The 25192-nt window shown below is 50.0% G+C and overlaps 1 protein-coding gene across 1 annotated transcript in view; it reads right to left on the bottom strand.

Annotated features, from left to right (window-relative positions):
- The window catches only part of GAS7 (growth arrest specific 7), a 96584-nt gene extending 73669 nt beyond the window's left edge, over nt 1–22915 (bottom strand). Inside the window, 2 exon segments of the mRNA XM_040580866.1 lie at nt 22699–22806; nt 22808–22915. Coding sequence (XP_040436800.1) covers nt 22699–22806; nt 22808–22882 — 183 coding nt within the window. The 5' untranslated portion in view covers nt 22883–22915.
- Between the last annotated feature and the right edge of the window lie 2277 nt (nt 22916–25192).

Here is a 25192-nt window from a genome sequence, read left to right as displayed (position 1 = left end):
GCTGCTCAGAGCTACTGCTCCCAGCCCTCTGCACGCTACAGGGAGCTCAGATCTCATTTGTCCAGTTTATCTCTTTTTAATGAAACTCCACCGTACAAGCATTTCATCTGAGAAAAAAAAGAATATCCAGGTCACCACATTTGTGCAGTGAAATTCATTTAGTCCTGGGATGGCCCATATACAAGAATAACATTTAAGCCAGCGCTGCAGATGGTGGGAAGGACTGCAAAGACAAGGGATGACAAAGGCAGACCTCAAGAAAAGTGCTGGGAGGTGGCCACAGCCGAGCAGGTCCAGGATGAAGACTCATCAGTTGGAGGCGATCAGCTGCAGCCAGAACAGACACATGCACCACAGCGGAGCAGGCAGAAACACAGACGGGAAACATCAAGATGATATTCAGCTTAGAAAAAAATGCAAGTACAAGAAAACAGCCAGTGTGAGGGAAATCCCTGGAAACAATTATTGATGAAATTTTAATTCACCCCACACAGTAACTGAGCATCCTCAGAAGAATACAGTGAGTGTCACTGGGTCACCTCACTTCGCTCTCTTTTCCCGATCGCTCCCCTGTCCCATTAACACTGGTTTAGAGGAAATGAACAAACTGCCATGTTTCCCTTCTAGACCCTCCATTCTCTTCTGGACTTTACCAGACTTCAAGTTTCCAATTGGATGCCTATGAGGATGCATTTTTGCTCCACCTCAAATTTGTTTATGCAGCAAAAAGGATAGAGGAAGCTTTTAGAAAAAAGGCCAATGTTAAAGCATGGTCGTGCCAACAGTCAATGAGTACTTGGGTGATGTGCGTAGGAAATTCAGAAGATCTGCTAGGAGGCGGTCATGGCAGGACTTCCATGGGCCCTGGGAACAGCAGGCCAGGTTATAAACTGCAATGTTGGCATATCACCGGAGGTTCCTGTTCTTTCTGAAGCCCAGCTATTCTGTTGGTGAACTGTTAGTAATGTGCACTACTGATGAAATATATGACTACACTATGACCCTTTGACATGGGATTAGACACAGAATTCACTGCTAGACTTAGGCCCAATTATCACTATTTCTGTGCAATTCACAACTTTTGCTGGTCCAAGAGAATAAAGCTTCAGCCTGTGCATGCTACCTACAGAATGGGCAAGCACAGAAATTGCCTATCACCACAACAACAAAGTTTAAATGTAATTTTGGCTTTGAATTACCGCAACTATACAAAGGGAGCTAGAAGCACCAAGCCATGTATGTAAGCCAAGTATGACTTAATTGCCATAATAAAGCGCATCGCCGATCTGAGAACCAAATGACTCATTTGGAGGAAGGCTGGCCCCCTAATCCCTGGGACTATCCTGCAATGAGGATGCATTTCCAACATGGTCCAGACACTGTGACCTACTGCTTACTCAAGATTCATCACTGAAGCACTGTCTCTCAAAGCAGATAAAACCCCCATGTGATCAGTTGTTCTACATTCCGCAAGTTAATTTTATTTATGAAATTCAGCATTTCAATATACATCTTCCTCCTCCTTCCTTATGTCCACAGGATATAATTACCTCTTGCTGCAGCAGTGAATTTTAATAATTATAATATGGAAGCATCAGAAGTCATTGGGACTGGGAACCCATTGTGCCTGGTGCTAAGCATGTAAGGAAAGGAACCTTTTAGATTGCTCTTAAATGAAGAGTAAGCTGCCAGTTGCTCTTATGACAAGTACAGAAGTGTAGACACAGAAGTAGATAAAATCAGCAGAAAAGCATTAACAGGAAATGTTCTATAAATGCAGTAGTATTAAGAGGAAGACAAAGTAAAGGAACCAGTTGCAGCCCAGCAGAGAAGAACTACCCATGGATGATCACGTTCAGAATCTTCAGCAAAAAGTCATCTGCTGATAAAGAAGTCATCCATGATCAAGTGGCTGTCACAGTTAATACTAGCAACAAAGGGTTAATATCTCAGCCTGCAACAGGGAAGGAGTAAGTTGAGACCACCGATTGATAGATTCAGCCTAAGACTTCTAAAGAACTTACTACCTCATAAATATCAGAGCAATTGCTTATCATCTTTTAGAATTCATGGAAAGGCAGGGAGAGTTCTGGCAACACAGAAAAGGCAGAACATAGTGTCAAACCTGGAGAAACGGGAAAAGAAAGAAATGGGGCTGTGGAACAGCACTTGAACTTCAGTTCCTTGAAAATTAATTGAATAAATTATTTAAGATTTTTTTTAAGGACCCTGAGCAGACAAGAAGGATAGAATTTAAAGCAACACCATTTTGTCATGGACAGATCTGTTGATCCAATCTGATCACCTACACATGGCTGAACACCAGCCCCACGGTGGAAGTGGGGCTGTCGGGGTGTCAGCAGTGGTTCACTCTTCTACAGAGACAACCGTCCTACTGGGAAGGAAAACCAGAGAGCAGCCTGAGAGACAGGGACCTGGTAAGACCTCAGCTGGAGCTGTGCGCCAAGTTTTGAGTTTCGTTCTCCCAGACATGAACAAACGGGCTAGTCCAGAGGAGATCTAGAAAAAATGACCTGAAAGGAAAGAGGAGAAGGTGTGTAATACAGAGCGGGAATGAGTGAGAGGGGAGCGTCTTAGATATGTCATCAAGCTGCGGAAAAGAGACAAAGGATGGTCGATCTTCCCATCCATCACAGGTGGGATAAAAATGGATTTAAATCGAAGGAGGGAAAGTTCAGGGTGGAGGTGATATTGAAGCCACGGTATACGACACTGAAGCCATGGACTTCCTTAAGTAAAGACCAGATAACTGTTTATAAGAAATTACATAGGTATTATTGAGCCTTTCTTGGAGCAGAGGAGTGAGCCTATGACTACAGTATTGGATACACATATGCACCCTGGTCAGCTGTTTTCAAAGATGACACTGCGCTGACAGTCCCTGAGGTGGCTTGGAATAGATGCACTCGATATGAAAATGGAAATATTATTTGAAGTATGACATGATGTATTGAAAGGAAACCAAAATGTAATATAAGAAAATGCTACTTGGAAAAGGTCAATACTTGGAACTGCAAGTTAAAAACTGGGGTGGGGACTACGTAATCTTTCTGACTGCATTCATGCAACAGTCTTTAATAATATTATCACAAATCATTTTCTTCCACAGGCCTCTGACGCTGGAGTTATGTGATTACTGAGAAACTGCGTAACTCATTTCTGTCCTCTGGGAGAAAAAATATTACAGGGGTGACGGACTTAGCTGTAAAAGCAACAATTTAGACTGACAGCAATTGGGAATAGGGTCCCGCAGACCACGGTGACATGAGCTTTACCTCTCCTTGATCCTGATATTTAAGAACAAATACAAGTCATACCAGCCAAACCAGTAATACCTCCCTGCAGACACACAAACCAGGCCATTTTCAAAGGGGTGTAAAAGGCCTGGGTTCAGTTTTGCTCACTGATCACTTCTCAGATCAGTCACGTTCCCCTGCATCCTGACAATTCTCCATCCGTGCACCCCACGCAAGAGGACATTTCCAACCCGCTCCAAATCATGAAGCCAGACAAGCTTCTGGACTGATCCAGCAGGTGTTTAAAAATGTCAGTAAAAAATGAATGTGCCTGAACGACAGAGACACAAGGTTGTTGTTTTACCTGGTAAAAATCAGACGGAGGTTGATAGGCTTGCAGATCCCAGGCCGGGCTGTATTATTCGAAGGATTCTGCAGATCAAGGACCTTGGACTCACACTAGGTCCTTTGGGCAGGGCGATCTCTGCCAAAGCCTCGGGCACTGAAGCCCATGCTTGCAACATCTGAGGGTTTCTGTGACAGGCTGAAATACGGAACTGCCTGTTTCCCCTCCAGTCCAGCACCCCAAGGATCCATCCTGTAGCCCTGCACTCTCATGTCACCCTCCTCTTTACAGCATGTGGCACTGCCTCTGGTCTCGGGTATAGTTACCTGCACACCATTACCTCAAATTGGCACAAAGGAATAATTCCTAGCCTACAAACCTTCTCCACATGAACTACTGTGAACATTTGCATGTGAACCACAGCAGTATTTGCAGCTGAGGTATTTTGAGGCCTGGGACTGCAAAAATCCTGAACCTAGGCGAAGCAAGAAAGTTCTGTTGAGACTGCCAATTGTATCCCACTGCTTTAGATGGGATTTTTAAGGCCATGGGATTTTTTATTCATGTGTTTTGGTGAAAAAGGTAGAATTCTGTTTTTAATCTAGACTTGATGTCAAAATAAACAGTCAGAAATTTCCTGGTAACAAGCTGCTACCATGTGGAGAGCAGAAAAAGCAGTATGGCAGCACAACTTTTGGTACAGCTAATCCACAAGTCATAGAAACATCCTCTTGAAAATATCCAAGATACCAGGCTCCCAAAGGGGCACATTCTGTCGGAAGCTTGCCCTGCTCAGGGCACCTCGCCACCTGTATTGCTTTCCCCTTGACACTTGCTGCGAAGTCCACAGGACAACTTCTCTAAGACATCGGTCAGGCTGCACGTGGCAGCCTGAACACTTGTGTTGGGCTTAGAGAGGCACAGGTGGGAAAAGAAAGCATTTCGTTCTAGGAAAATTGTTTTCATTCAAACCAGAGAACCTTGCAAAAAAAATATGTATCTGGACCTTCCTGTTCTGCTGCAATGGCGTCATTTATGGAGGAAGGAATTGGGAGCCTTAGCACAGCCTTGCGTTTGCAGGCAGGTCCCCCCTCCTGCTGGACACCGAACACCAGCCTTGGCCTCACACCCGGGAAAGAGGCAGAACGACACAGAACAGATGCTGAATTCAAATTACAGATTGATAACACACACACCCCACCCCAGGCTCTTGCTCTCCAGGTTAGTGATAGGAATAACAGTTTGGCAAGACATGGAAACCACGTTTCAGCGCAGCTGCTCACAGAGACTGCCATACAGCCTGTTTTGAGTGCAAGTACATCAGTAGGCAGAGCTGGGCAGTGCTCCCACCTCCATCCAGGACTTTACTCCTCAGGTGCCCACAGCTGAGCCAGGTGGTCTGGTGCTCTCTGATTACCAGGGAGAAACAGAGGCCCCAGCTCCTTCAGCCTGGACATCTGAAAGTGTCAGGAGAGTCTGACCACAGAAGCACCTCTTCCTCAGTTGGCTATAAAGGAACCCGAGTGCTTTGTCCCTCTAAAGAAAGGACAAACTGTCTGTGTGTTGGACTGAGAAGCTTCTGCTCCAGGACTGCTCACCTGTCCATATTGGACCATCACAGAAGAAACAGTCCTTGAGGCTTGTGAGAAACCTGCTGTCCCTCAGGACATCCCATGCTTGCTCTCCTGCCTGCTGACTGCTCACGGAGAAGCGTGCTTGAGTCCACGCAAAGTAAGAGGAAACTGAAGCCACCTCTCTAACTTCTGCCCTCCCACTTCTTGCCTGCTGTGGGAGGTTGGTGGTTAATGTCTTCCTCTCCCTGAGGCTTTTAATGGGGCTGGTGGGCATCAAATGCATGCAGCCCTCCTGCACAGCCCCAGGTCAGGCACTGCAGCTGCCAGGAGGAGCCCCCGCTCACACCACCCAAAGGACTTGGCCTTTTCCACCGGTGAGCTTTGGGTAGCTCCTGCTTAACCACAAACCAACACTCTGTTCCCTTTGGAGAAACCAGCCCCTCTTGCATCATCTGTACAAAAGGGCTGGATGCCTGTCTCGGGTGGTGGAGATAGATAACCTGCTTAAGCAGCACACTTACATCTTAGTGATGAGGTAGAGGTCTGGCTCTGGTGCTAACACCTTCTCACCTGTGTGCTCAGACTGCTTCACCCCCCAGCACCCCAGCCCCAGAGAGGCAAGGGATGACTTCAGCACCCCTGGAGACCCAGCTGCTGCAACCACAGGGTAGAATACAGGGAAGGCACCGAGCTGCCTCACAGCAGGGTTCTGCTCCTGTCCCACTCTTGACGCTCACTTTGAACCCGCTCTGGTGCTCAGTGGCCCTGCAAGCTCCCCCAGCAGAGAAGCCACCCCAGGAGAACAGCGAGTCCTGAGAGCCACACCAGTCCCTGGAGGGAGGTTCAACAGGGTCATCCCAGGACTGCTGCCGAATGCAGCCAGGGTTAAAGAGGCAGGGGAGGACTGAAGGGGAGGCCAGACCAGGTCAGCTCTCCACCCTCACACCATAGGTCTTCACCTGTCATAGCCTAAACATCCCTCACATTGCTCTAAATCTTGCTGTGCCCACTGCTGAACTGAAACACCGAAGGCTGACGGACCACCCAGGATCCGGAGGATCCGTGTGCCTGTGCCACCTGGACCATCTGTGCCACCTCCCTGTGCAGCTCCCATGGACCAGTGTCTGTGTCCCCACTGTCACCGCTGCGTCAGAGGGTGTCTGCAGGGCAGCGATGCTCCTGCCCCAGCAGCTCTCTGTTGCCTGTCCCAAGTGCCCACAATTGACCAGATTAAGGGAGAAAAGTAGGTTTGATTACAGAAGGAACTTCCCTGGTGAATCCTGCACAGCTGCAGGATCGCAAGAAAAACAAAACCTGAGGGAAATCTGCGAGGTAATCCTGGCATTGGCCTGACTCCAGCAGTCATCTTGCACACTTAAATGTATTGAGTCTGTGTCTAATTAATCACATGCTATGACACCATGGCAACACGCTTAATATTGTGGGTCTTCAGAATAATATTGCTTAAAAATACCGAGAACTGCAACTTTGCTGTAAGTTGCGGTTGTTGTTCCTCAGACTGTGCTCCTGCGAGAGGGAACCTCTGGAGCTGAAAGCCATTTTCTCAGCATGCAGATAATGAATGTGACATTTCATGATCTCCACTGAAAGAGAAACATCTTTAGATGGGAAACAGGGCTGAGATCGAAATTAGTGTTACAGGAACAGCTTTTGGATCTGGCTTGCTCTTTTCCAAAGCGATATATTTAACGCAATCAACTGAAGAAGCTGCCTTCCTACTGCTGGAGCTGAAGCCTAGCAGACAGAGAAGAAAATGAGCCAGATCTGAAGAACTTATAAATGTATCTATTTTATTTATTTATAAATAAATTTCTCACCTTGAGACTTAAATGTGGAAGGTGTCACGGAAGACAACGTCATAAATAAAGGAAAAAGATTACAACAAAGGAAAAAAATGTGTCCTATGTTGTAATGATCAGTGATTCAGTTCTACCCCTCAGAAATACTGATACAGCAACCGAGGCAGTCACGTGTTACACGAAAAGGCAATTGCTGCTCCCTGTGGAGCAGCGTAAGACACATTGGGCGTATAGGCTCTATCAGAGGCCAACCTGTAACCTTAGTTGTTGAAGTAAAAGCATTTTTAAGGATTTTAGCTGCACTGCATTTCAAGCCATAAGAAGCTGGAAGATGTCTGCCCTTCAGGCTACATGCCACCTGAACAAAGAGACAATGACAAACCGTGAGCCAAAAACCATCTGCTACCTGCCCTCCTTGGCAGGCAGAGCCATTTGTGACAGCTGTCTGTCACATCCAAGCCAAACAGTCCTGATGATGCTAATGCTGCATTTCTCCATAGGGGTGGGGCACAGGCGTCCCCCTGGGCAGGCACCACCAAGAGCTGGTAAAACACACAGTCTGAGAACCCACAGGGCCTCCACCACCAGAGCAAGGCAAAGGTTATTAGTCAGCACCAGGGCCATTTTCAAAAAACTGGTCCATGGTTTGGCCTGGTTTTGATCCTTCCGTAGGTGGTGTGTGCCAGGGAGGATGAAGGTGCATGGCAGTTAAAGCACAAATCCTCTGGGACAAGAGAAAAATGGTAGAAGACTGCAGTAAGGCTCTTGGTGGTGGTGAGGAGGGAATGTCCCATCCCAGCACAGGCAGGGAACAGCCTGAGCACAGCAATTCGAACCAGCCTCCTGGAAATGCCTCCCTCCCACGGGGAGGGGGAACCGGGCTTTCAGGCTCTCTTCCCTCTAACCACAGACAGACACTGCATCCTCCAGCGCTGAAAGCAAAAGCAAATTCCACACCACAGAAACGAACACTGAGATTTGTTGGCTCCAGGGGCTGACACGGGGTCTGGAAACAGACTCGAGTTCCTGAGCTGCTCTTCACCAGCTGCCTGGGCACATACTCGGCCCTGGCATCTGAGCTTGGGAGCAGGCAGAAGGGAGGGGGGGGGGCTCAGCTCCAACAGCATCGCATAAATCAGGGACGGACACACACAGAGCACTGATCAGTGCTAGCGCAGGGACTGCAGGCATTCCTGCTTGGGTATTTCTGATCCTAGTGTCACAAAAGAGCCATTTCCAGAGATCCACATCTTGTCCAGCAAAAAGCCACTCCATTCAGCCCCATCAGCCCCATTCCGTGTCACAGAAATCACTCTTACAGCTGTAAGTGCAGGGTGCAAAGCAGCAGCTCTTGGACAAGACCCAGTGCGTGGCTGGCCCCCTCTGATCAGCCCTGCTCCTCAGCACCCTGCTCTTCTCCCCCCATCCTGCTGGAATGCTTAAATACATAAGAACGAACCTATTCCGGGTCAGCTCACAGGGGGTGATAGGACCCATTGGCTGCAGAGTCTAAGCCTAATGCTAAGTCCACAGAGGTCAACTGGGAGAAAAGCATGAGGCAGAGCCCTGGAGGCTGCAGCAGGGCCTGGGCCAGCCCACCTCTCCGCGCAGCCCACCGGCAGGCAAGGCAGCAGCCTGTGGGCCCAGGAGTGCCAAGATGTGGGCAGCTTCCCATGGGACATCCACGCAAATGATACAATGAGGTCATCCGTGTATCTGAAATGATCTGTGCTTGCTTGCAAACTAGCAGCCTCTCAGCCCAGGAGATAGGGGTGGAGCAGCTCCCAGCCTGAAGAAGGGAGCCTAGAGAACCTGTGCCATAGCGTCACAGTCACGAGGGAGGTGGCAGTCCCTTACTCCCCAGATCAGACTGGAGTAGTCCTCTCTTGGACACACAGAAGGGGTAATATACGTGGGTGCAAGCCTATAAGGCTGTGATATAAAGAACTTGCTGGGCATCACTGGGTGGAGCTCCGTGATCAAGTTCAACGTACTGGAGTAAAAAACGCAGCTGGAGTTGTAGCATTCAGTTTCTCTGATGTGTGGTGAGGGCAGCAGCCCTCAGCTTCTTTCCCCTTTCACGTGCTGCTTGGGGCTGGTGGTCTTTATCTGTGGGTTCCTGGCCATGGGCATCCAATGTGGCCGGAAGACCTCCTGTCCTGCTCCCTGTGCAGAGAGTCCCACCTCTGAGATGTGGTAGGTCCCACCTCAAAACTGACAAGATCATTAAGCAGAGATCGCTGCAGGAGGCAGGATAGAACAGGGCATCTCCCAGCGTATAAGGCAGGCAGCACCCTGCCTGGTGCACATCGGGCACTGGCCACAGCAATCACAACATGCTGGGAACCGATTTGCACCAGGCCTCCTCCCTGCCACTCCCAGCACAGCCAGCAAAATACACATCAGTAGAATTTGCCATGGCCCCATCCCCGAGCTGAATTACAGCTCATGATCATGTCTCTGGTCAGCACTGGAAGAAAGCTTTGTCCCTCACTGAAGATCCATATTCAAACTTGGTAAATTGTGCTGGCCAAGGGTAGAATGGAGAAGGAGCGAAGGAGTCCATCAAACCCTTGGGCAATGCAGCTGAGATAGGAGCTGGCAACAGGGTCTCACTGACTCAGGTTCATATCAAGCTTATTTTCCAAAAGGGATCCATAGATAATTTAAACATGATTTAATACCTGAAGTTTTATTCTTCATCCCATAACAGACTGAGGTTCAATTCCAGTCTTCATTTGGTGCCAGTTATCACTGTGATAATCAGTTCACAGCGCGACGAGACCGGTCATAGGCCCTCCTCTAAATCTTGCTATTGAGAGTGATTACTTGTCCTTGGGTAATGAATTAGTCCTATTATATAGCAGCTGGCACAGGAGAAGCAAATCTGCTGCTCAGGCAGCTCATTACATGGGCAGAGTTGGAACTGCTCAGCCATGTGCTACACACAGCCCTCAGCAGGATTTTTTAACTGAATTCTGCAGACAGTACACACATTCCTCTGGGACTGCAAAATGCACTACATTCATCAATCCAGTTTCTGGCTATTGCTTTTTGAGTTAAGCATTTTCTCACTCCTTGGAAATATAATTTGTCTTCTGTGCAATTTCTGCATGGCACTTTGTCTATCACTGTCAAACTATGTCAATTCTTCATTCTCTGCCACCCCTTGCAAACTCTGTCACTCCAAATCTCAATTTCTCTCCTCTAAACTCCTCCATATGAATCATTCCTTCTCCCTCACTACCAAAAACTTGCCAGCTCTCGATGTTACCGCCTCTGTGACCAAGCCTCACTTCAGCAGCAACCAAAACTGCTCTTGCCATGCACCAACGTGTCATTGTAGGTCTGGCTTCGTGGCACATGGGTCAAGGAGGAGCACATGGGCACGCAGCAACTGCAGAGTTTTGCTTTGGAAACATGAATAAAGTGCTAAATAAGTGAATTAGAAAGGATCAGGAAGACAAAGCAGATCCAGCCAGCCAATTTCAAAGAACATTCTGAAAGAGCTTATAGATCACCAGAGGAAAAAAAAAGCAGAATGACAGAATACACTCAACAGCGATATTATAACCATGATGGCATAAGTATACATGTTAGGTACTGTTGGGAGTACTGGTATTTTCTGTTAGACCAACCATCACAAGCATGCTTGTGAAAACGTAAACTCCTTTCTGTGTAGACTTTTAGAAGAAAAGAAGCAGTCAAGGAGCGAGAACACTACTGTGCAAAATAAAAAAAAATGATAAGCCAGAAAGCAAGGAGCAGAAACAAAAAGTTAGTCTTCCTCAAGACAAGAGTCAACCACAAAGGCCTGATGCTGCTGCTCATTCCTCAAGCAATTCAAGATAAGGAGACCGAGAAGCGTGTTATAAATATGTGCAAGTTATACATAATTTTTTAAGTGAGGTGAAAGCCTGAAGAGCTTCACTAAGTCTCCACTGAACAAGTAACATTACAGCAAACAAATTACACTGGCAGTAAATGCAAAATATTACATATGGAGGTATTAATTGGAATGCTACAGGTATTTTTCATGTCCCAAACAACGTTCACCAGCTCAAAGATCCTTGCTCCTTTCATCTGTCTTCCACAAGAGCCGGTCCTCTGGCAGTCCAGGGAGCTCTTAGGAGAGGGGAGATGCTTTGTTTTAACCCCTTCCATCCTTACCATTCAACTGCTGTATTTTTCCTCAGCAGTCTTAGGGCTGCTTGACCATTGTCTGACTGAATGAGTGTCAGAAGGCCAACAGAGGCCTCGAGCAATGCTGCAATGCCAGAAAGTACACCGCAGGTTCAGTAAGAGATCAGATTTAACTCTGACCTAGCAGATCTGCCTGTGAAAGTTAAGGAAAATTTGCAGGAGTTTCAGGTAAAAGATAGGGGCAAATATGGGAAGATAAAATGAACGGCTTGGGACCTTCAATTATGTTGTGATGTGTTTCTGCTCCTTCCTCACTCACACCTTTCTCCCTTTTACCCATGCCTGGACTCACTGAGTGTCCAAAGACTAAGATTCAGTGCTAATGGGACACCCTGACAACTACAGGCTGGGTATCCAGCCCAGAGGGAGCTCCGTCTTTCTCTCGATGTAGTGGGCTAAAGTCTTGCCGTGTTGCCCCTGCTCTGGCAGCTCCACCAGCAATGCTGCCCAGCTCTGGATCTGGTGCTGCAGCAGCAAGCAGCATCGCAGCTGGGCTGGGCAGACCCTCTGCAGCTTTCGCACCAGCGGCATGCCTTCCTTGCTTTGGCGCACTCTGTAAGACAGCCACGGAAAACTCACCCACCCACCTTCCTTACAGACTTAGCCTGATCCATCCTATATACAAACATCCCCGGTCTTTGCAAAACTTTTAATTTTTAATTGCCTTTTGCTGAGTTTTTTTTCCCCCCTCCATGGAAAACCAACTGACAGGGCAGAAGAGAGGGCACTGGTCAACAGGGGCCCACAAAGTGATACCAGACAAAACGGCTGATGCTGAAATTACTTTGTTCCTAGCATACGCCCTGGGGATTGCAGTAGCAGAGGCACAGAGGGCTGTCACAGGCTGCCACAGAGCTGGGAAAGCTCTGGGAGAGCTGTGCAGTAAACAAGCTTGGTGCTCAGAGCAACAGTGGAAGACCACAGTGCTTTTGCTGCCAGCATCACAGTGGGAGTATCTAAGGCTCAAGAACAGTCTGCACTGTCCACACTTACCAACGACAAATGTCGGAAAAGTGCCAGACAGATCTCAAACACCACCAAAGAAAGATTTTTGGCCTTTGGGTCTGTACTCATCTATGAGTTCAAAGATCAGTGACCAAAGTCACCCATTCGCCTAAATTCACCCCAAAGCGGCCCACATTAACAACTGAATACTGAGGAGACTGTTCACAAATGCTAGAAAAGATGTATGTCAAAATACGCTGGCCTGTTCTACTGCTAGTTGTGTTCTACAAAATGCAGGGTGGTAGCTCCTGAGTAACCTGTGGCATCCCCCTTCTGGAATTTGCCAGCAAAAAAGCAAACCACAAATGTATTAGGCCAGGGGTCCTCAAACTTTTTAAACAGGGGGCCGGCGCGCGGATGAAGTGGCAGGCAGCCATCTGCGGCTGCTTGGTTTTCCCCCTCCAACCCCCGGCGGGGGGGTGTCTGTAAATACTGGGGGGCCAGATTGAGGACCCTGGGGGGCCATATCTGGCCCGCAGGCCATAGTTTGAGGACCCCTGTATTAGGCCAATACAAAAGCTATTTTCATAGCATAATGGGGAAAACTGGGTTACTAGTATGAGCAAAACGCCTTCTCTGCTATTACATACACCTGTAAAAGGCGTGCTACCCAGGAAAGTCACCCCAGTGTGCACAGAGAAAGAATCATGGCAGGCAGAGCATTACCAGTAAGTCTGTAGTGCATGGAGCATCACCTGCTCTCCCCCTCAACCCAAAGAGGTGTGCTTTCGCTGGTATGGCAGGTATGCAAGGGGCTCCTGCCAGCCCAGTCCTCTCCAGTGCCCAAGCCCCACGTGCACAGGCGCAGCCCATCTGCCTGTGCTGCAGATACTGTGCAAATCTGTAGAGCTGATAGCCCAGGTCTCCTGCCACATACCAACCCTTCACACGAGGTCCTCTTGATAGGTAATGTTTTACACAGTGGCGTGACAAAAAATTCCAACTACACTAAAACATACTTTGATTTTTCAAGACAAACACTTGTTGAAGCACCCTGTTCTTGAAAAACAGCGGCTGAACAAACTGCCTTGATTTTATGCTGTTCTGGACTCTAAGTGGATCATGCCAATAAAAGGGAGCATGACACATAATTAAATATGGCCAATGATTCTTTGATGTAAACTGATGACAGTGTGCAAAGCACACAGTGGGGACCATCAAGTCCATTATGCTTTTTTCAGATCTCCCCTGGTCCTCCTTTCCCTGTCTGCAAATGTGGGGCTGTGCATGGTTACTGGAAATGTGCACAGCGGGGAGCAGCCACCGCAGCACAGCCCAGGCGTTCAGGAGGCTTTCAGCAAATCTGCCATGTGTGCACAGTAACCAGGCACATCCCACAAGCGCTGGATTCTGAAAAAGCTGCACAGAACAAGTGTTCCATGGAAGTGTCAGAAATCAAAGACAGAAATACCGGTGCCTTACGTCAAATATTCCAAGACACAAGTTAACAGGGCTGCCTGCCATGTTCAGCGGGCTGACTCCCCGTGCTCTGCCGGTCGTGTGAACAGGATGAACACATGCAACATGACAAATACCACTCTTGCTGCCCCGAGTTGTAGCATGGCCACAGCAAAAGAGACTGCAACAGTCCCAAGGAGTTCCAAAGACTGATACTATCTGCAATGCTGCAGCACCACGTAGTTGCTCCTATTTTTATGGGACTTCCACAAAACAGAACATCCTATCTTTGGGATTGCACTTGGTGTCAGCAGTCAGTGAAACAATCAAAACAAGCCCTGAGTACATACTTAGACATTTTAGATTCTGGTAATGCAGAATCATTACTGATAATAATGTGCTCCACAGGGCATAAGCAACTATGGAAGATAAGGCATCACATAGAATAAAAGAACGGTTTAATCTGATTATTTTAACAATCAGTTAATTCTACTTATTCATTTATTATCATACAGGTAAAAGTGAAAGATTAGAGAAAACCAAAGCCCACCAAATCTGCCACAATCTTCTGGTCTTGTTTTCAGAGCTAAATTTTCCATTTTGGACACCCAAGTGAAGCGTTTTTTTTTTTAGAAAATACTGAGCATCTGGCATCTTCTCATTATTCCTACTGTCTCTTTTTAAACTACATTCAGTATAAAGTACCACGTAGTACAATCAACACACATTTGCAGCGCAGCGCTTCATCATTTAAGGTACATTCTGCGTCCAAGTTGGAAAGTGAGACTATTTAGACTACCCCATGCCTACCATTGCAGAAACCACTCCTGTGTTTGTCTACAGGGCATGTGCCCCATTCAAAGCACAGAATGAACAGGGAATTCTTGAGGGAACAAAGTGATCTTTAAGTGAGTTTTTAAATGACCCACGGTTTTCATCTTCACAGTATATCCACCCTTAATGTGCTGGTGCACGGCAACTCATTCAGTCTTTAACGTCTACAAGGCAGACACCTGCAGTGAGACCATTTTTATGCTCTCTTTGTAATCCATGGGCAGGAAGAGATCCTTCCAGATTAAGCCTCCCATGACTTTCTTTTTTTTTTGGTCTTTTAGCTAAGGATAAAGAAAAATATCTTTAAAAAGTCTGTTCTGTGCAATTTCTGCAAGACTACCGATGAGACTGTTCCCACCTGCTGCAGGTGCAGCATCCACAAGCCCAGGTTCTGCAACACCCCTACTCAAGCAGAGGACAGAAGAGCTCACAACAAATGTCACACCCATTAGTAAGACCCTTCCTTTCATGAATTTTGGGTATTTATGGTACTATTCAGTTATAAAATGTGATCCATAATTTCAACAGCCCAAGACAATGATCACCAGATAGGTGACAGACAGCACTCTTGTGAGCAAGGGATTGCGAACTGTGGTATCACATCTCCTTCATGTTCTCATGGGGCTTTAAAATCTCTCAGAAAAGCGATCTTCTGGCAGCAAAACATAATTTCCTCACCCTTTTAATAAGAGAAAATAGATTATTTCATTTTGTTCACATTTCCCTGAAATACCAGTGGTTGATGACCGTGTCAGTTTCCAGCCTGAAAAGATACAGTTACCGAAAGTCGCAGAGAGAAAAAATGCCACTTTGAAACTAAACACAAAGCAGTTCCACATGATTCTCATTGTCGCTCCTATCTCACAAATGCCCTGCTTTGGACAAAGGTTTGCTGTTGACTCATGTGAAGCAGACCAGCCTCAGCAGCTGTGAGCACCAAATTTTGAAAACTCTGCCCTTCCCTCCGGAGACACCACCTGCAGCAGCCTCGTCTGCAGCCTTGTGAATCTCCCCCTTTGCCTTCCTTGGTCTTCCCCACAGGGAGTCATCCCTGCACCGGGAGGATCAGCATCATCCTTCTGTGCCTGGAGGAGACGCCACCCCCTCCCTTGGTCGCATTTACTGCTCCTCCCCAGCACCATCTCTCAGTGGCAGAATAGCCAGAAGGTGCCACAGGCATCCCTGGACAGGGCCGGCAGGGGACAGGGGCACCAGTCCCAGCCTGGCAGCTGCTCAGCCAAGTAGCTGGACTGCTCAGCTTGCAGCGTCAGACGCTGCACAGGTTCCCCGAGCACAGCACCATGCTCACTCCCTAGCCAAGCCACCTACAGAAGGGTTCAGCACCCACAGCCTTATCACACTGGACTAAGGACCAGATTCCTCTCCCACCACACAAGACTACATATTGGATCGTGACTTCTTCCACAATATCTTTAGAAAAAAGCAGCAAAAATTGTACCCCAAATTGTCACACATCCCCTCAGTCCTTGTTGCTTTCCAGGACTTTTTATGTTGAGCTGATTTTTGAGTGGAGAGATGGAGGAATGAGAAAGTGTGAGGTAACATACTCCAAGGGTGTGGAAGAACCTGCTAAGAAAGCAAAGCACCATTGCTGCGTGCAGGAGGTGCCGACACCACATACACATTTCCCAGGCCTCAGGTACTCACAGCCAGGCAGATACTTCCCATACACAACCTTACTCTTCTTTGTACGGTCATCGGGAAAAGCTCTGTTGCAATGGGTATCAACATCTCCGCTCTTCCAAGTGTATCATCGTACACGTTACATAGCTCCCACGACAGCTGCCCGTGCCAGCCCTCTCTGTGGCAGCACACAGCACAGCTGTCACACTGTAGTACTGCCTACAGTAATGCTCATTTCTAGGGCTGGCTGGATATTTTCTGACAAAATGTTTTGGGGTTTTTCCTGGTCAAAATATGCTCCATCACTAATGTGAAAAAAGAGAAACATAAACCACAATTTTTTTTCTCTGTAAAAATAAGAGGGTTCATCACAATACTGTTTCACATAAATGTTCAGAAGTTGAATTTTGTTATGAAATGGAATTCTCCCTGCTCATCAGGTGGCAGGTTCTAGTTTCTCCTTGAGCACACTGTCTCCTTGGATCGTATCATCTTATGACAAGACATGGTTTGGCACAGAAATCCTCTACACATTCTCCGCTACTGCAAAATAAATTAGAGGCATTATTATTTCTATGAATTCCTTTCAACACTTTTCTCTGTGACTACCTGGGCATGAAGCAGTTCATGCCATGCCTCCTGCAGCGAAGCGTGCTGCAGCCTCCAGGCTCAGCTGTTTGCACATTTCAACATCCACATGGCAGATGTCACACATGGGGTTAGGTGAGGCGATTACTCCCCCGAATATTACACAGCAGTGGAAATAATGTATAAAAAAACCCTGTCCGATGCCTGCACATGCACCATGCATCAGGGGGAAGTGTGCAACCCTTCCCTTCCAAAGTGCCTCACAGTTCAGGCAAATCAAGCTGTGGAAGTGCAGACAAGATCATCATCAGCAGTCAGTCCTATGCTTGTCTCAGATTCCAGAGCCACCTCCATCCATGCTGGAAGCACACACTGTGCTTCACAGAGACTTACATCTGTGGGATGACTGAAGCTATAAAAAGTGCTGACAATTTTCAGCAAATTTGCATATGTTGCTACTGCTGCTGCTTATATAAGTGATTTCTAGCTAACCACAAATACAAAAAGCAATGCCCAAAATAGATTTTCAAACAAACCGCTTGCAAATGTGACTGAATGACACATCTCCCCACCACTCTGAAAATCACTCCTCTAGAACAGCAGACACAACAGCCAGCATTTCCCCAGAGGGTCCCGTGCAAAGCAACCCCCAGACTGCATACCCAAGAGGTCCAACACCACCTTGCCCTCCTGATATCTATACTGCCCTGCACTAGTAAAGGTTGTGACAAAATGGGACACACCCAAGACTTGTACTAGGTTGCTCTCAGGGCTAGGGCTGTATAGATCTTTCCACACACATCATCATCCCAAGCATCTCTGGTGCAGGTGGAGCACAGAGGCAGTCAGCCTCTGGATAGGACACATTTGTTGCCTTCAGCTGTTAAGAAACCCCTCACTGTGTCACATACCATGCTCTGTTTGCTCTGTACGTGTGCTCACCATAGCAGTGCTGGCTTGAAGGACTGCTCATCACCTGTGTCTGCATAGATTCTTCTTTGCACCAGGCTGGAAAGGGCAATTGCTTAACCTGGGACAGAGCAGTAACACCACTCTCAGTGATAACACTACCAGGCAACAGCCTGGCACAGAGGGTCCCTGTATGGCTCTCCTCAAGTCGCCAAAAAGGCAAAAATATAAAAGTATGCACGAGGGAGGAAACGGTCAAAAGATGCAGCTGCTAGTCCCTGACTTTCAGGTCTTATGGCTGACACAGCTATAAACCACCAAAGGGGGGGTGAAGGCTGGAGCTGGCGGTGTATCTGCTCAGTGGGACATGCATCACAAGCAACAACATCACTCCTTCCCCGAGCCCTTGAACGTGGAGAAGCGTGTTGCTTGCTCATAGACCAAACTCAGTCAAAGCAAAACCATATGAATTTGGCAGGAGTCTTTCAGATTCCTCTGGTGTCAATGGATTCTCATGTTCAGGAAATACTGGCTAGGGGCTGTTTCTCCATTAACCTACTACCTGTCAGAGCACAACAGTATGAGAAACAGTACTTGGCTTCCCAGCACAAGGAAGGCAAGGACATGCTGGAGAGAGTCTGGCAATGGACCACAATTAAGGGATTGGAGCATCTGTCATACAAGGAAAGGCTGAAGAACTGGTACTGTTTAGCATCAAGACAAGAAGAATCAAGAGGGATGTTATCAATATGTATAAAACTGGGGGTGGGTGGGGTGGGGTGTGCGGCGGCAGCAGCAATGGGATAGGATGACAGTAAGAAAAGCAGAGACAGACTGTTCTCAGTAGTGTCCAGTGAAAGGACGAGATGCAATGGGCACAAATAAAACCACAGAAAATCCCTTTTAAACACTACAAAAAACTGTGAGGCTAGTAAAACACTGGAATAGGTTGCCCAGAAAGGTTGTAGAGTCTCCATCTTTGGAGATATTCAAAACCTGACCGGCCACGGCCAGAGAAGCTGGACTAGCTGATCTCCAGAGGTGCCTTCCAACTCCAATTCTGTGAACAAGACTGCAGCAGCCTCCCTGCCTGCTGCCAACCAGCCTGGCCCTAGGGAACCCATCCGGAACCCTGTCACAGAGCTAACACCCTCCCTTGCTCACTTTGCTCTCTGCTTTTGATTCATGGTATCACTTTTGCTTTCTGACAACTGTATGTTCTCCAGAGCTCACAGAGACATCTTGTTCCTGGCTTATCCCTACCACACACTCCTCCAGCTCTCATTGTTTCCACCATTGCCATGAGCAGGAATCTCCAGCCATCGCTTTCTTCTAACCCACCACTGTGGACTTGCGGCGGCAACCACAGGAGCTGGAACCAAAGGGTGCCAAACATCTTTACCTCCCTGTGTCTCTCTTGCTCCACATTCACTACAATTTTCGTCCTTTCCTTGATCTTCTGTGATGAACGAACCGAACAAACTTTTTTGCTAGCAAGAGAACTCAGGAAGCAAAGGCAACAATCCCTCAGGAACATCCATCTCTAGCACTGGAGTTCATCTCCCACAAGCTATCTTCATGGCTTTCTTAGAGCTGATCAACTCCACATTTGCCATCAAACCCCATTCTGGTTCACCACCAACCATGGATACCTATTTTTCTCCACCAGAGCCAAGAGCTACCACAAGGTGTGAGTCTACACGAGGAGGAGTGTTGCAGCACTTTCCAGACTATCAAGCTACCATAAGATCTTTTTTTACCACCTCATACCAGCATACTCTTCATACAGTCCCTCTGATGCCTTCTCCACATCTTGCCTCATCCAGGGCATGCTCTCTCTTCTCTCTGCTTCTTCCTCTCTCCCTTTCTCTTCCTTGGCTGCTCTCTCTTCATTGGCTCTCAACCACTTAACAGAACAAGTCACACATGCAACTTATCTACATCAGCCAACCCACCGCCCCTGAAGCCAACCCACAGTTGCATATGATCAATGCTAATTAACCCAGCTTCATTCCAGTACAGAGGAGGACCCTGCCCTGTTCTCAGCTCCTGGATAAGCCAGCTAGAGCCACACGGCAGCATGCAGAGGACTGGCGCTGGCAGCTCTGCAGCCCGTCTGCCCGTGAAGAGATGCAGATGGAGCAGCACAGTTCCTCCCAGGTCGGAGAGAGCATCAGGAACAGCCATTCCTCCTCTTTTGTCTAGCAGGAACCAGCTCAGTGCAGGCTGGCTGCTAAACTGCTCAAGGGTGGAAGAGACTCCCCTCTCACCTGCTGTCCTTTGTGCCTTCCTTGCTTTCCTCTTTCAGCTGAGGACCAAAACTCAGCGCAGACTATAAGAGCACTGTCAGGGGAGATTTCAGCGTTGGTAAATGTGAAGTTGTATGGATAAGAAAATCCAGCCTGCCTGTCTATAGACAGTGGCAGGTTTAAAGACACAAATGCTTTAGAAGGTCGTCTCCTTTTGGTCGCATGCAGCCTCCTGACAGACTTTGCTGAGAGGAGAAAAGGTGTGTGCCATGCAGGGCAAACCCTCCCTGCCCTGGCACACGTTGGGCAATGCTACAAGCCACGTTCATCCACTACTCTGGCAGAAAATGCAGCCAGCTGTCCTTCGGGACAGTGAGGTACAGGGCTCTAGAGAGAAGAGCATAGGTACTTGCTGGAGTGAACTAGCATGGGGAAGTAAGGGCAGCACAGAAGGCGGGAATAACATCTTCCTCTTTCAACAACTGCCTGTGGTTACGTTCAGCTCAGAACATAATGCGGAACCTTAACGAAAGCTGCAGGGCCAGGGCCAACTGAAGCCAGCATAAGTGCTGGTTGGTACTAAAAGGAGAATCGTGTTCATGGCCCCACCTGGTGATCATCACCACCCATTGTCATCACCTCCCTGACGCCAGCTCCAGTATCAATGGTTGGACAGGGACTTGGATCAAAGAACAGAGAGGGACAGTATCTCTATCACAGCATCTTTCAGTGAGATCAGGTCCCTAAGCAAGCCAGCTACACGCCTGCACACAAGGGAAAGGCTAGCTGCACAGAGCCCTGAGAGACACACAGATACTTCTTCTCACACATCTACTTTACTCTCATGTATGCTAAGTATCTGTGGTCCCATAAATTTGGCTGATTTCGTTATTTAGCTCTCATTTGACATATTTATTAACTCTAGCTCACAGTCCTTACTAGGCAGCACCTCTGGAGAAAATGAAAACATGCCAGAGTGAACACCACCACTTGGCACTTGCTGTCTGTCTTGCCTTCTTTCTGCAGGTTTGCTCAAGAGAAAGGAGGCTGGGCTGTGTGCACAACTGCCTGCAGCAAAGTTTTCAGCGGTACACAAGCCGAGGGTCGGAAGGGCACACCTGTGGGGCAGCAGGCACTGGTCTGAGCACAGTGGAAGTTGGAACTTGCTCAGACTTAAGTAGGAGAAGAGGAGTTTCCAAGAGGAAGATGATAGGAAAGCAAAGGTATTGCATACACAGAATGATTTCCCACTGCCTTTGCTCAGCAGAGTTCGTTCCATCTCATGATACATTCTGCCTCAAACGATTCCTAAATTCCTAGTTAGATGTGTAAATATTTAGCAATTTGTGAAACCACAAACATTCACACATCTCAGTAAACAATCTTGTAAGTGGGAAAACTGACAAACAAAAGGACTCCCACATTCTTAAGCTTATCAGAAAACATCCCAAGTGCTTCAGGGGCACGTGAAAGTCCCAGGCCTCACTCTTGTAGCACTGAGTGTGGAAATTTTGCTTCTACTTCCGTGACTTTCCCGGTAGGAATGAGAAACAGAAGCTCAACAGAAACATCACAGTTTTTTTTAATTCATTTGGACTAGAGGAACCAAAAGGCAATTTTGCCAACTCTATAGGCAAAACGTCCTTTTGCACAGAATCTTTTGCTCACAGGACATTGCTCTGCATGCATGTGGCAGGTCCCGTTCTGCCACCCTGGATTCCCCAGAGGGTGTGCATGGAAAACCTGGGGTGGGCAGCGCCTGCCTCGCATCTAAGCAAAGCAGGTTCTCTGAGGCCCCTTAGAAACCTGGAGGAGAAGCAGAGGCTGACCCAAGGAACACTGTGCTGCTAGCCACTTTGGCCTGGTCACCACAAGGACATTGCTTCAGAACATCTCCATACCCACGTGCTAGGTTAAATTGCAAATGACTACAGGGCATGGTCAGCAAAGGAAGGGCTGATGGGCTCATGGCAGGTTCTTGCTTTGGCGCATGAGGTGTTACAGATTTCCCTTTCAGAAACGCAGAGACTGTGAAGGCACTCTTCACGGACGTGTTATTTTACACTCACATTGCGTCTTGTTTGCATAGGAGAGAAAGCAATAAACCAGCTCAGCTGCAAGCAGTCCTGCGGTGGGAATACAGCCGTTCCCTGGCTGTCAGGGCCCTGAAAACAACGGAAGCTAACGGAGCTTCTTGGCATCGTGACGGAAAGCCTCAGAGTCTTGGCGACTGTTTCTAACTCTGCTGGGGCTTTCCGGGGCAATGCCCCACATACAGCGGCAAGGTGCCTCCAGCCAGCCGAGGGAACTGTTGCAACAGAAGGGACGTACGGGGATTACTTCATCCGCAAAGCAAAGCCAAGGGATGTTCAGCGAAAGGAAACGAGAGGGAGAGGGACGGGGAGAGGGAGAGGGACGGGGAGAGGGACGGGGAGCGGGAGAGGGACGGGGAGCGGGAGCAAGCGAGGAGGGAGAGGATCTTGCCCGGCATCTGGCCCGCACGCACGGCTGACAGGGGCTGCACCACCTCGCCCACGACTTGTGGTGCCGTTCAGCGGCTGTGAAAGCGCCGGGGCCAGCGGGGCCCGCGGCTGGGGGCGCGCCGGCCCGGCCCCTCGGCGGCTGCGGCGGCGGGAGCGGGAGCGGGGCCGTGCCGCAGCCCCCCGCGGCGCCGGGCACTCAGCGATGCCCGGACGGGTCCCGGCGGCACCGGCGCTCTGCAGCCCCGCGTGCCCCCCCGCGCCGCCCGCACACGCGGCAGCACCGGCGGCGCAGCCCGGGCCGTGCCCGGCGGGGGGCTGCGGCACGGCCCCCTCCCCCCCGCCTCCCCTCCCCGGCCCGGCCGCCCGCCCGGCGCGGCCCCGCTCTTACCTCCAGCAGCTGCACGTAGCTGGCCGGGAACCAGCCGCGCAGCCCGTCCTCCTTCTGCCCTTCCCACCAGCCGCCGTCCGGCACCTGCAGCACCGTGATCAGCTCCCCCCGCGGCGAAGCGGAGCCCCTGCCGGTGCCGCTCCCCGGAGAAGGGGTACAGCGTCTGGCAGCGGGAGCCCGACATCCTGCCGGGCCGCGGCCGCGCTCCGCCCGCGCCCGCTCCGCGCCGGGGCTGCGGGAGGCCCCGCGCTGGCCGCGCCCCGCGCCCGCCCCGCCGCGCCGCGCGCGCTCCAGGGCCACGGCGGCGCCACGCGCGGGCGGAGCGGGGCAGCCCCGGCGCCGGGAGCCCACGGGCGCGGGCGGGGAGGGGGCGAGTCGGGGGCGGGGCGGGGGGGGGGGGGGCAGTCGGGCGCGCAGCCGCTCCGCGTGTGCGGCGCTGGTGTCGGCGGGGCGGCGTGTCCGTGAGTGACGGGGAGGGGGGGACACCGCGTGTGCGCCGGTGCACGAGAAACATCCGGGCGGGGGGGGGGGGGGGGGGGAGTGGGGGAAAGGGGAGGGGGGCCCTGTGGGCCCCGCGTGCGGTAGCGCCCCCAGGTGTGCCCCAGCCGCGCGCGCAGCCGCGCCCCCCCCCCCCCCCCCCCCCCCGCGCCCCCCCTGCCGGCGCCGCCACAGCAGCCGCGAGGCGCCGGGTGGGCTGCGAGACCCCCGTGGGCTGCGAGACCCCCGTGGGCTGCCCGCCTGCAGCACCGCCCGCGTGGCCCCGTGTAGGGTGGGCACCCGTGTCTGGGTGCGGGGGGTGGGCACCTCTGCACGCTCCAGGCGCCCTGGGTGTATTTGCGACACGCACCCAAGTGTGTGACATCCATTTTGCCTGAGAGACGTCGTGTGACACACCAAGCATGTACAAAGCGCGCAGGTGCGTGTGACACATCCCCAGGTGTCTGTGTCCGCAACACTCGGCCGAGCGCACGACTTGCTCCACGTGTGCCTGCCTGCCTGCAGCACGTGCATGACTTGCACATGCATGAGACACCTCAGTGCATGTGACACTGCTCTGTGTGCCACCTGCATGTATGTGAGAGATGCACCATGTGTGTGCATCGGTGACACACTCATCTGTGCGACACTCGCGTGTGTGTGTCTGAGACAAGGCTCCGTGTGTGCTTTGTTTATGAACGCCCACGCTGCGTGCACAGCCTGCTCTGGGTGTGCCTGACTCACTCTGCAGCATCTGTGTGACTCTGCGTGTGCGTGTGCCTGTGCGGGGGTGAGAGGATGCGCAAGTATGTATGAGACTCGCCCACATAGCACCCACATCCACGTGTACACGGGTGTACCTGAAAGGCAGGGCACGCCTACCCGAGTGCCTCTGTGCTACGTCTTGTATGTTGTTTGTGGGATATGTATGTGCGTGGTTGTGTACAAAACTATCTCATGGCTGCGTGTGAGGAACTCAATCTTGCATGAAACTCAACCCCATATGAAGGTGCACATAGGCTTGCTTGTGCAGGAGGCACATGCATGCATGTGAGAGACACCTGGGAGTGTGACTCACCGGGGGGCATGTGAGCACACACCTTGAGGCTGAGCTGCATGTGTCACACCCGTGGGTTTGTGTATGTTGTCGTGTCCCCCCCCCCCCCCCCCCCCCCGCCACAGGTGAGACTCACTCATACAGGAGACTGACCGGTATGTGTGCTTACAGGACAGCCGTGGGAGACCCAGCTGCCTGTGTGTGACTGTGTGTGTGTGTGTGTAAGCTGGCTGTGTACGTGCCTGCACACACCTGTGCATGAAGAGACTCATGCCAGTGTGCTTGAAAAAATTAGCGACTGGTGTAACTCACTGCTGCACGCATGTACGAGGGTCTCATCCGCGTTTGTGTGACGTGCTGCGTGTGGTACCCATCAGTAGTATGTGGCATGTGGAAGAGAGGGTCACTTCTGTGTCTGCAAGAGTCACACCAGCATGTGTGTGGAAGAGATGAGGCAAAAGGAGTTGGATCTGCCTGAAAGCCCCCCCATCCGTACGCAGGCCTGCCACCCAACATCCTCAGCCAGCTGGTGGAGAGGGAAGAGGTGAGGCATAAACCTGCTGCTGTACTCAGACGTCGGTGAGATGAGTAGGTCCTTCTCCCCACTGACTGATGGGGGCCAGATGTGCCCAGTGGACATGGCCACGTCTCCTCTGATGCTCACCCTGTGGGTAAGCAGGAAAACACGCATCTGCTCCCACTGCATTTGTAGGACCCTTAGGTGCGTGCAAGGGTGTGACCACTGAACTTCGTGTGTATGTGTTTGAGAACATTGCTGGTCCACAGGAGGGTACAGGAGTGTGTACATCTTGGCAGCAGTAAGCTTACACTGCGTTTCTCTGCTGGTTGGTGAGATCCTCCACTCAGGGCGGTTTGAGACAGTGTGCATCTATGTAAGCCACAGTGCATTCATGCACGCTGCTCTGGAGAGGAGAGCATGAGATCTGTGTCACCATCTGT

Source organism: Falco naumanni, chromosome 1, assembly GCF_017639655.2.
Source record: "Falco naumanni isolate bFalNau1 chromosome 1, bFalNau1.pat, whole genome shotgun sequence".
Lineage (NCBI taxonomy): Eukaryota > Metazoa > Chordata > Aves > Falconiformes > Falconidae > Falco > Falco naumanni.
This window is presented reverse-complemented; position numbering and strand designations above follow the sequence as displayed.